Here is a 12,572-nt window from a genome sequence, read left to right as displayed (position 1 = left end):
AAATGAATGAATGAAATTGACAACTGTTGTTTTAATCAGCTGCCTCGATTGAAGTTGACAGCGATTGTTGCAGCAACATGGAATTCTGAGCAGGCTGGTGACTGGTTCCAAGCTTCCAGCCCCAAGCTGGATCAGCCTTAGTGAGAAGGTTTTACTTCTGAGGAAACCTGGCCCAGCCAGACAGCAGGGTGCAGGACAACTCCCCTCAGACCACGAGGGTTCAGAGAGCAGAGCTCATATGGTGGTGGTGGGGGGCTGGCAGTCATTTATATATTATATCATTGGGAGGGATTATAGTTCTTATAAACTGCTCTGGAATATGATCTTTACAGATAACTGGAAAATATATAGGAGGAAGTATCCTTTGGAAAGATTCTTTGAGGATTTTTTCTCAGTTGGGGGAAAAAGGCATGAGATCCTTTCCAAAACCATTGAGGCATTCACAAGCAAACCCAAATACCGGCTTTTAATCTGTGTGCATGAGATGGCATATGTGTTAAATAGCCTGGAATTTGGAATGGAAGCTTCCATTTTGGGGGAAAAAAAACCCTACTATGAATTTCAGATTCCTCTCTCTTCCTTCTAATCTGCCGCATATCTGCTCGGTCTCCAATTTTCTCTCTGCTACATTAAATATTTTATCATTCTGCCCCTTAAATTGTCCACTCCCTGCCTTGCTGCCCCCCCCCCGCCTTCACTCCAGATTAGACATAAAAGGCAGACAAGGAGACTAATGCCAGAGCTAGCAAAACGCTCTGTGTACCCAAAATGGATTTGCAACCATTTATTTATACAAAAGCTGTAATTTGCTTTAACAATGCAGCATTACCAATCATTTTCTCTCTCTTTCTCTCTTTGCATAATGTGCAAATGCTGTTGCCTTGGGAAGTTAGTCTGCGTCTGGCTCAGCTTTAACTACAGCGGCCACACAAAGAACTGCTAGAGTGGAAGAACCACGGCTGGATTTCCATAGGCCACTCCAATCTCCTTTGCCCCTCCCCTGAGCGGTATTGCCTCGGCCACAGCACAGCACAGCACAGCACCAGCAGAGTGAGCAGCAGCAGCCCATCTGGGGTGGGGGGAGTTAGCAGGAGTATGGCATGGCCTCCCACTAGGGTTGCCAACCTCCAGATACAAGCAAACAAATTCTGCTACAAACAGCACCACTGAAAAAGAATAATAATAATAATACATATGCTTAAATCCTTATATAATTTAAACCCGTGTATACAATGTCATCATATCTTCCCTCCAAAGAAATTACAATTACAATTCATTACAAATGAATTGCTTCCACAGTTTCCAATAGAGGGATTAATAGTCTTCAACAATTCCTTCCTTCAATAAATAAAATTCATAATACAGTCTATGAAAAGTTCTGAAATTCTTTCAAGTAGGAAGGACCTACATAACCTTCATAAGATGGCCCCTCTAGATTTCAAGATGTTTCAATACTGGTCTTCAATTATCAGGCTGTAACTGGAACCCGATTTCAATGACTTCAACACAGACTCAAGGTTCATAGTTTACAGTAGCAGAAGAAGAAGACTGCAGATTTATACCCCACCCTTCTTTCTGAATCAGAGACTCAGAGCGGCTTACAATCTCCTATATCTTCTCCCCCCACAACAGATACCCTGTGAGGTGGGTGAGGCTGAGAGGGCTCTCACAGCAGCTGCCTTTTCAAGAACAGCTCTGCAAGAGCTATATCTGACCCAAGGCCATTCCAGCAGGTTCAAGTGGAGGAGTGGGGAATCAAACCCGGTTCTCCCAGATAAGAGAGCTCTGGCTGACCCAAGGCCATTCCAGCAGGTGCAAGTGGAGGAGTGGGGAATCAAACCCGGGTCTCCCAGATAAGAGTCCAATCACTTCACCACTACACCAAACTGGCTCTCAGTAGGTTTTCCTCCAGATACAGCCTGAAGATCTCCTGGAATGACAACTGATTTCCAGACATCAGAGACCAGTTCTAATGGAGGAAATGGCTGCTTTGGAGGGCAGGCTCCAGGACATTATATCTTGCTGAGGCTCGTCCTCTCCAGACTCCACCTCCTCCCCCTAACTTCGGTTATTTCTGAACCCAGCGTTGGCAACCCAGTATCGAAATAACATCCAGAATTTTTTTTTAGAATGGCAGATGAATTTGTTTTAGTTGATGTATGGCGTACTTTAAACCCAAATAAAAAGGATTTCACGTTCTTCTCCAACAGACATAATTCATGGTCACGGATTGACATGTGTTGGGCATCCGTACCACTAATGAAATCTGTTGAAGAAACTGAAATTCTTCCTAGTACAATCGCGGATCACAATCCTGTTATGATTTGTATAAAGGGAAGAAGGAAAAGAAGTGGTTGGAGAATGAATCCAAGATTAGTGGAAAATAAGAAATTTATTAAATATGTTAAAGAAGAGATGGAATTTTTTTTTTAAACCAATATGCAGAAAGAGATATCCTCTAAAACAGTCTGGGAAACAAGCAAAGCGTATTTTAGAGACCTTGCTATAAGTTTTAATGCTCATAAAAGACAAGATGAAAACAGAATGCTAGGAGAGATGATGGAATCAATAAAAGGGAAAGAAAGACAACTAAAGAAAATCCAACAATACAAACTATAAAGAACGAGATTAAAATTCCACAGCACAAGATTCACATGATATTTTTGAAAGAAATGGAGAAAAAAGTCCGTTTTGCTAAGCAACATTTTTTTGAAAATGCTAACAAGCCGGGAAAATGGCTCGCACACAAAATCAAGAAAGAACGAGAAAATAAAATAATAAAGATACTAAAAGACAAGGAGGGTAAACATAAGTTTCTCACAAAGGAAATGAAATTAATAATAAGGGATTTTTACACGAAACTTTATTGTGCAACGGATATAAATAAGAGTAAACAAGAAGAATATTTACTAAATAAATCACTTCCAAAATTAACGCAGGCACAAAAGGAGATCCTAAACAGTCCTATTGGACAATTTTTTAGCATTAATGAGAAAAAATATATATATTGAACTTTGATCAGCTAGTAGTACCTTTAGTATTGAACTTGAATCTATAACTTCGGGGAAGTCAACATTGGAGGGAGGGGGGATTGAAATGCCATATGGGTTAGTACTGAAAATTTATAATTAAGATTTGTAACCATATGTTATCAATAAATTGTTAAAACACTAAACAGTCCTATTTCAATATATTAAATAGAAGAAGCATGGAAAAAATTGAAGAAAAATAAAGCGGCGGGTCCTGACGGCATTCCAGCAGAGTACTACATTACTTTTAAAGAAAGTATTATAAATTATTTTAAATGTGTAGTAGAAGAGGTGTGGTTAACAGCAGAAATGCCGAACTCCTGGAAAAATGCGAATATAGCTCTGATTCCGAAGACTAATCAAGGTTCTGATGCAATTAAGAATTACAGGCCAATATCGTTGCTTAATGTTGACTAGAAGATGTATTCTGCTATTTTGGCCAATAGATTAAAGAAGGTACTTAAAAATTTAATCCATTCAGTCCAAACAGGGTTTCTTCCAAAAAGGCATATGAGATCTAATCTTAGAATTATTTTGAATGTAATCGAATACTTTGAAGTTAATAGGAATAGGCAAATGGCGTTATTGTTTTTGGATGCGGAGAAAGCATTCGATAATTTAAACTGGAATTTTATGTTTCAACAGTTAAAAATTATGGATTTTGGAAATGAGTATATAAAAAATGTACAAGCTATTTATAATGAACAAACAGCTAAAATAATTGTTAACGGCGAGTTAACGGAAGAAGTTAAATTATGTAAGGGTACCAGACAAGGCTGTCCTTTATCCCCGTTACTTTTTATCTTGTCTTTGGAGATTTTGATGGAGTCTATTAGAAATAATAACAAAATTAGAGGATTAGAAGTTAAAGGAGAGATATATAAGGTTTTGGCATATGCCGATGATATTGTTTTAATACTGCAGAATCCAATAGAGTCTAATGGATGAGATTCTAAAGGAGTTAAATAACTATGGTCAAGTGGCCGGATTAAAGATAAATAAAGAGAAATCCAAAATCTTAACAAAAAATATGTCCACACAGGAGATCCAGGTGTTGGAGAAAGGAACAGGATTTAAAAGGGAAACAAAAATAAGATACTTAGGGATAATTTTGACAAGCAAATGCAGCAATATCTATGAGAATAATTATGGGCCTTTAATAAAAGAGATCGAAATTACCTTAATGAAATGGCGTAATATGCAACTGTCATTTATGGGCAGAATTGCACTTATTAAGATGTATATACTTCCAAAAGTAATGTTTTTATTTCAAATGGTCAATTTTGCAAGTAAGAAAGTATTTTTTGTTAAGTTAGATCAGATGATCCGGGCTTTTATTTGGTTAGATAAGAAACCCAGGATTAAATGGAAAATATTAATTGATAAAAAAGAAAATGGTGGATTAGGCCTTCCAGACTGGGAAAATTACTATATAGCATGTGTAACGGTTTGGCTGCTGGATTGGATAATACTGGAAAACAAAAGAATGCTGGCACTAGAAGGCTTTGACTTACATAGTGGATGGCATGCAAATATATGGTATGTAGAAAAAACGCAAAAATATTTTGTAAACCATCTAATTCGCAAAGCAATATTCAATGTTTGGTTAAAAATCAAAAGAAAGATATATAATAAGGTCCCAAGATGGTTAGCACCGGGAGAAGCTTCAATGCAACCACAATTATGGCAATATGCTAAGGTAATTAGATATCAGGACTTACTGGATGAAAATGACAAATTAAGAGGGAAAGAGGATTTGGAGTCAAGAGGAATAAAACTGGACTGGTGGACAATGACCCAGATTATGGCTAAATATAATAAAGATAAACTAGTGGGTTTTACCAAAAATATTTTTGATTTTGATAAAATTTTGTTAAATAAGGAGGATAAAACGATTAAAAAAGTTTATAATTACCTAACCCAGGTGAAATTAGAAGATGAAGTTGTAAAAGAATTAATGATTAAATGGTCAAAAAAATTGGGGAAAAATATTGATTTAGAAACGTGGTCACTTTTTTGGAATATTAATTATAAGATTATTAAACCTATAAATTTTAGAGAGAACTTTTTAAAGTTGTTCCATAGATGGTATATTACTCCAGTCCAATTGACAAAAATTAACTCAACCATCTCACCGAAATGTTGGAAATGTTATCATTTATGTTATGTTATGTTTACACGTCCACCATAAATGTTATCATTTATGGTGGACGTGTAAAATAGCTCAAAGATTTTGGGTTAGAATTTATGAAACTTTGAAGGCAATATTAAATATAAACCTACAATTCAAACCTGAGATTATGTTACTATCCCTAGTGAGAAAAGAAATTCCCCAAGAAGATGAGCACGTGACAGTTTACACTCACTGCAGCAAGAATTACTTTTGCTAAATATTGGAGACAAAAGGAATGTCCGAAATTAGAGAAGGTTCTAGATAAAATCTTGCAAGCTGCAGAAATGGATATATTATCAAATTTGGTGAAAGGGATACCAAAATCTGAAGCTAGCAAAAAATGGGGGAAATTGTATAAATGGTTAAATAAGAATGATTCTTAGGTAAGCTTAATGTATTGCTGATAGTATGGAATTAATGTATGGATATATTTTATTATAAGAATTCGATCTAATTTTGGTCTAAACCACATTCGATCTCCTCAAGGATGACTATTTAGAGTTTGATTCTTCGTTTTATTAATTCACTTTTTTGTTTGTTGCTTTTTTTTGTTCTTATTTGCTTACTAAATTGGTGTTATGTATAAGGATGGAATTTGGTTGGAAAAAGGTGAAATAAAAGAAAATTATAAATGGAAATAACATCGCCAAGGCCTCTGAAGTGATCTCTCAGTCGTTCTTGAGAGTGAAGGGTGGGCTTCCCATGACTCTTTCGGCTGCCTGCTCATTTCAAACCCTGCTGACATTGGGGCTGAAAGGAGTGCAGAGGAAGCGGCAGGGAGGGGGAGAGCCCGTGCAGGTTGGAGGGGGGGGTGGCCTCTGTCTATCTGGCCCAGGTCACTCCAAAATCTGCTGCTGAACCTGTCCACAGTCTGTGAACTGATAGCTGTGCAGGAAGGTTGCTTTGCAATCCCTTTTTGACCAACCTGCACTTTAGAGTGCGCATATTTGATTTCATTCCTACTGATGGAATTATGAACCAAGAAGATTCTGATTCAAGTCTGTCCTCCCACCAGGCCTGGCACTAGGTTTCTGCTGCCCAAGGCAGAACCCTGCACCGGTGCCCCCCTCCCAGTCTCAAATCGCGCGCACAAAGCGCACGCGGTGCAATGACCTCACCCAGAAGTGACATCATCGCAACGCCCCCCCCCAACGCCCCCCCACCTCAAGAAACCTTGGCAAAGTCCAGATGGCAGTGAGTGCGCTCAGTGCTCGCTACCCCCTCCCCCCTCCCAGTGCATGTGGCCAGGTGGCGCCCTTAGGCTGCCACCTTCTTGGCTGTCTTCCATGCACTGGCCCTGCCTCCCACTTGGTGCTATTGCTCTGCTTTAGCTACCTGGGGATAATCTTCCTTGCAGGGCTGATATGAAGAAGAAGAAGAAAACAATGGATTTATATCCCGCCCTCCACTCCGAAGAGTCTCAGAGCGGCTCACAATCTCCTTTAGCTTCCCCTCCCCCACAACAGACACCGTGTGAGGTAGATGAAGATACTGGATTTCTATCCTGCCCTCCACTCCGAAGAGTCTCAGAGCGGCTCACCATCTCCTTTACCTTCCTCCCCCACAACAGACACCCTGTGAGCTGGGTGGGGCTGAGAGGGCTCTCACAGCAGCTGCCCTTTCGAGGACAACCTCTGCCGGAGCTCTGGCTGACCCAAGGCCATTCCAGCAGGTGCAAGTGGAGGAGTGGGGAATCAAACCAAATGAAGACTGCAACACAATAATCTATGGCCTATTATGCACAAGTGTTTTCCTTGGACCATGTATGTCCATCAGGTTTTCCTTGTTGTAACCAGCTGGAAATGTGCAGAACTTTTGTCCTGGAAATTCTGGACCGGTGCCCCATTTGATAGGTATATTGCAAGCAGAGCCAGAACGCATTGATTTGTGAGAAAAAGCCTGTGGCTGAGAACGGCACGAGTGCAAATCCGGTCCCTTGGGCGGCAAAGATTATTTTCAACATCAAGTTATTAGTTCTGGCAACGACTACTGGCTACTTGGAAAGGGACCATTGTTTATATTTGTTATTGGCCATTTGAAAACTGATGTGAAACTGCAAAGACTCTTGTGACTTTGTCTCTGAGCGTTCCGTATCGTATATTACTTCCTAGAATATCTTTCTGCATGATGTATTGAACACTTATTACAAGTTTGATGGTTTGTGCTACACAGTCGCTCCTACTTGTTTTGCTACACCAGTATGCTGATGACACCCGGCTGTATCTGTTGATCAATGGCTGCCCAGATGCTGCCCCAAAGGCACTGGGAGCCAGGGCTGCTTAGCTGCAGCAGAGCCGCCTGAAACGAAACCCACCCAATATGTGCCTGAGTTGTGGGGGGACAGCCTTAGGGATCCAGCTCCCAGCCCTAGGTGGAGTGCTGTTGATGCCATCACCAACAGTGAGGAGTCTGGGTGTGATCCTGGATGTTTTGCTCTCTATAGAGGCCCAGGTCACAGCTGTTGCCAGAACACCCCACCCCCTCCCAGATACAAGCCACAGCAATCCATACAATGGCCACCTTCAGGCTGGATTACTGTAACTCACTTTATGCTTGGCTGCCCTTAAGGTTGACTTGGAAACTCCAGCTGGTTCAAAATGCAGTGGCGCTTGTGCCTAATGGGGATGCCTTTTAAAGCACATATCCAACCAGTGCCCTGTCAGCTGCACTGACTTCCAGGGGAGTACTGAATCCAGTCCATGGTTTTGGTATTAACCTTCAAAGCCCTGAGTAGTCTGGGACCTGCATATCTACAGGACTGTCCCTTGAAGAGCATTGTGCTCATCTGAACAGCAGCTGGTCCCCCCTGGGTCCTGCCTTATTTAAACAAAAAGAAACAAACAAACATTATAATGGTGGCTGAGCCACATGGATTTTCTGCAAACCGCTGAAATCAAGAATCACTTGAGATCGATCTGTTTGGAGGACAGAGGGCAATGCATACAGAACATGCTCTTCAAAACTACCAAGATCACGACCAGTGTGCAGGATCAAAGTAGAGAATCACAAAGAGGAAACCACAGACATTTCAGGAAGGGCAAGGAATTAGTGTTTCTATGCAAGCTGTGCTAGCGCATCAGCAAAAATACCCCCCCCCCCCCAATTTTTTTTAAATTTAGCAGCACAAGACTAAAAAAGCTATCAATTGCTTCTGCCGGAGTACTCCTCCCCCATACCAATTGTACCCATGCAAAGCGTGATGGAGTTGCAGCTGACTTTGCACAGGCGCACACATGCAAATACCAGCGTCAGTGGGTTCTACTGTGCATTCTGTACTCTCAACATGTTTCCCCATATTATGAGATTGTGTGACTCTTCCCCATTTTTCACAGTGGCCAATAACAGAGCGGATAATCCCTTAGTGCTTGACAATATAGGAAATGGAGCTTCTGAGTATAAGCTTTCATGTGTATGCAGACATCGTCATCAGATACAGAAATGTGCACACACATGGAAGCTTATACCCAAAATCAAAGGTGCCGCTGGATTCAAACTCTGTTCAGTTTTGCATCGTTTTCAGAAAGCCACAAGAAGGGAGCTTTCCTTACCTCCTCATACATATACGAGGAGTTCCTCAGGGCCTGAAAAACGAAGATGTTCCACCAGGCCTTTGGTTAGGCGTTGGGTGTTATCTGAAGAAGTGTGCATGAACGTGCAAGCTCATACCTTGAATAAATTTTTGTTGGGTCTTAAAGGTGCCACTGGATCCAAAATCTGTTCTTTAGTTAATGGCCCACATCTATAGAAACCTTAAGCGAAATTGGTTAAAAGTTACGACACTTCATTAAGTTTACAACTCTTTTTGAACAGCTAATTTTGTTTCACAACAGCTAACTTTTTCTCAAGTAGATACAGCCAGGCAGGGATTCTTTTGTAGCAGGAGCTCTTTTGCATATTAGGCCACACACCCCTGATGTAGCCAATCCTCCTGGAGCTTACAGTAGGCCCTGTAGGCGCTTGGAGGATTGGCTACATCAGGGGGTGTGGTGTATTATGCAAAGGAGTTCCTGCCACAAAAAACCCTGGATCCAGGTGGGCAGCCGTGTTGGTCTGAAGCAGTAGAACAAAGCAGGAGTCCAGAAGCACCTTTAAGGCCAGCAAAGTTTTATCCAGAACGTAAGCCTTCGTGTGCATGCACACTTCATCAGACAATAGTACACTATGGTATAATTTCTCAAGTATTAAGGCGGATGAGAATGGATGCTTTTGCTACCATAAAGTGAATTATTATTGTCTTTATGATTAGACCAAATCTTGAGGCTGAGCAAAGGCGCTCAAGGCAAAGGAACGAACTTTCCCCTCCTTCCACAGAGAGGATCTGCAGCCCGACGAGAAGTCGAGGCCTAGAGCGGCCCTGTTCGCGTTCCTCAAGTGAGGCCACGCACGGCAACCCGCCGCCTTCCAGTCAGCCTTTTTTTTTACCGGAAGTCCTGCCTTTTCCCCTTTCGTTTCTTCCGGGCCGCGCTTCGTTGCCGTGGCGACCGGCGGCCGTGCTGAGGAAAATGGCGGCGGAGGGCTCAGCAGTCCCCGGCAAGGGAGAGGCGGCGGCGGCGGCGCTTTCGGGAGGCGACTCCTCGGAGCCCTTCGTGCGGCGCTACCTGGCCCGCCTGGGCGCTTTGCGGTCGGCCTCCGTCCCCAGCCAGGCCCCGCCGGGGGGCGAGAGCGGGCTCCGGACCGAGCTCCACCTGGTGTTCGACCAGCTCATCTCCGAGACCTGCGGCCCGGCGGGAGCGGCGGGGAAGGAGGCGCCGCGGCCCGAGGTGGGGGTGGGAAGGAAGGAGCTGCGGCGGGTGGGGGAGCTTGATTTTCCCGCCATGGCTGGGGGAGGACCAGACAACATAAATTAGGGGCTGCCAACTTCCAGGCGGGATCTCCAGGCTTCAGAGATGAGTTGCCCTGGACCAGGGAATAAACGTCACATGTCTGAGAGCCGCAAGACATGAACGTCAGATAGGGTTGCCAATCCCCAGGTGGGGGCAGGGGATCCCCTGGTTTGGAGGCCCTCCCCCCGCTTCAGGGTCATCAGAAAGCAGGGGGAGGGGAGGGAAATGTCTGCTGGGAACTCTGTTATTCCCTATGGAGATTTATTCCCATAGAAAATCACGGAGAATTGATCTGGGGCTCTGGGGGAGCACTTTTTTGGGGTAGAGGCACCAAATTTTCAGTACAGCATCTAGTGCCTCTCCCTAAAATACCTCCCAAGTTTCAAAAGGATTGGACCAGGGGGTCCAATTCTATGAGCCCCAAAAGAAGGTGCCCCTATCCTTCATTATTTCCTATGGAAGGAAAGCATTGAAAAGGTGTGCTGTCCCTTTAAATGTGATGGCCAAAACTCCCTTTGGAGTTCAATTATGCTTGTCACACCCTTGTTCCTGGCCCCACCCCCAATGTCTCCTGGCTCCACCCCCAAAGTCCCCAGATATTTCTTGAATTGGACTTGGCAACCCTAACGTCATGTCTGAAAGCTGTGAGACGAGGGAGGAAGGAAGGCAAATAAATGGGGGTGGGAGGAAGGAGAGAGAGGTGGAAAGAAAGCAGCTTTAAACACATTCTCCAAGCTGGATTGGCTCGGATAAGTGATTTAAAGAGACTAATGCCTTCTCCAAGCCAGCCGATAGGCAGTAGGGGGCTTCAAGAGCCACACGATATGTGTGAAAGAGCCGCATGGGGCTCCCGAGCCACAGTTTGGCCACCCCTGCCCTGGAGGAGAGGGCTACATATTAAAGAGGGAAAATGATTCCTTGGCACGGTGCCCTTTGAGGCTCTTCCATGAGTCCCGCCTTCTCCAAGCGTAGCCTCCCAAAGCTTCAGGGATTTCCCACCCTGCATTGATCCAGGTGGGCAGCCATGTTGGTCTCAAGCAGTAGAACAAAGCAGGAGTCCAGGAGCACCTTTAAGTCCAACAAACTTTTATTCAGAATGTAAGCTTTCGTGTGCATGCACCCTTCTTCAGACGAGGAATGAGGTACGGTAATGTCCAAGTGTACTTTTCCTTTCTTACAAAGTGCAAACACTTGGACATTACTGTACCTCATTCCTCGTTTGAAGAAGTGGCCATGCACACGAAAGCTTACATTCTGAATAAAAGTTTGTTGGTCTTAAAGGTGCTACTTCCCATCCTGGAGATGGCAGTTCCAGAATATAACATGGGCAACAGAGAACTCCAGGACTGGGGGTTGGGGAGAGCCAGAGGATGGAAGAGGTTGGGTGGCAGGTCAGGGAAAGTTGTGCTGATTGTGGAACTGGCTGTCTCAAGGGGTGGGGCACTGACAGGTCACTTCGAAAGGCACTTAGATGTTTAGATATTTATATCCTGCTTTTCTCATCATTGGGAGCCCCAGGCAGCTTACAGTGTCATTCTTTTTTCCCTCCCACTTCCTTCTTGTGAGGTAGGTTAGGCTGACTGAGGGAATGGCCTATGGGTCACCCACTGAGCTTCTGTGGTAGAGTGGGGATTTGAACCTGGATTGTCTCAGGTCCCACAAGGCTGTTTTTATGCTACTATGATGTTTACTGAATGTGTTCCTAAAGTAGAGAACAAAAAGGGGAAGAGGGAGGGAGGAGAACTGAAAAATGGGAAGGAAAGGATCAGTGGGAGACAGCAACACAATAAAACAGGGATGGGCAAAGGGGAAAGGAGCAGCAAGAGGACAGAGGGCGGAATGACTTCCAGGACCGTTCACTGAGCTGGGGCAAGCCCTGCTGAGTCCCTGAAGTCACATCACTTGGGTCAGGTTTTCTGTGCGGTTTTACCCCTTTTGTGTTCCCAGTCAGGGTGATCAAGCATTAAATACAATGATTGTCCCCTTTTCTATGACTTCATAGGATGTTTGTGACTTACTTGTCCAAGCGTGTAAATTAGTGCCACTAAATCAAGAGCATCTTGTCAACAAAGTGTGCCAGTTGATTCATCATTTGCTGAACAGATTCCAGGTAAGGGAACTAGGTTATCCTGCGTGTGTGTGTGTGTGTGTGTGTGTGTTATTGTTTTACTTCTATGCTTTGGTGTATCTTTGAGCCCAGGCCCAGAATGGTTGCAGCTGTGGTATTTCTCCAGGATTTTCTCTTTTTAGGGGAGGAACTGGCAAACTCAATAAGAACATAAGAGAAGCCATGTTGGATCAGGCCAACGGCCCATCAAGTCCAACACTCTGTGTCACACAGTGGCAAAAAAAATTTATATATACACACAGACTGTGGCTAATAGCCACTGATGGACCTGTGCTCCATATTTTTATCTAAACCCCTCTTGAAGCTGGCTATGCTTGTGGCCGCCACCACCTCCTGTGGCAGTGAATTCCACACGTTAATCACCCTTTGGGTGAAGAAGGGACTCGCTGCTTCTGTAGCTGTATTGACTTTGCTGTAGT

The 12,572-nt window shown here is 43.7% G+C and overlaps 1 protein-coding gene across 1 annotated transcript in view; it reads left to right on the top strand.

The window, feature by feature from the left end:
* Nucleotides 1–9,704: 9,704 nt before the first annotated feature.
* The window catches only part of HEATR6 (HEAT repeat containing 6), a 33,455-nt gene continuing 30,587 nt past the window's right edge, over nt 9,705–12,572 (top strand). Inside the window, exons 1-2 of the mRNA XM_060258985.1 lie at nt 9,705–9,962; nt 12,028–12,135. Coding sequence (XP_060114968.1) covers nt 9,705–9,962; nt 12,028–12,135 — 366 coding nt within the window. The remainder of the gene's footprint in view (nt 9,963–12,027; nt 12,136–12,572) is intronic.

The sequence above is a fragment of the Heteronotia binoei genome, chromosome 18 (assembly GCF_032191835.1).
Source record: "Heteronotia binoei isolate CCM8104 ecotype False Entrance Well chromosome 18, APGP_CSIRO_Hbin_v1, whole genome shotgun sequence".
In the NCBI taxonomy this organism is placed as follows: domain Eukaryota; kingdom Metazoa; phylum Chordata; class Lepidosauria; order Squamata; family Gekkonidae; genus Heteronotia; species Heteronotia binoei.
Note: the sequence above shows the minus strand (reverse complement) of the source record. Positions and strands in the feature narration are given on the sequence as shown.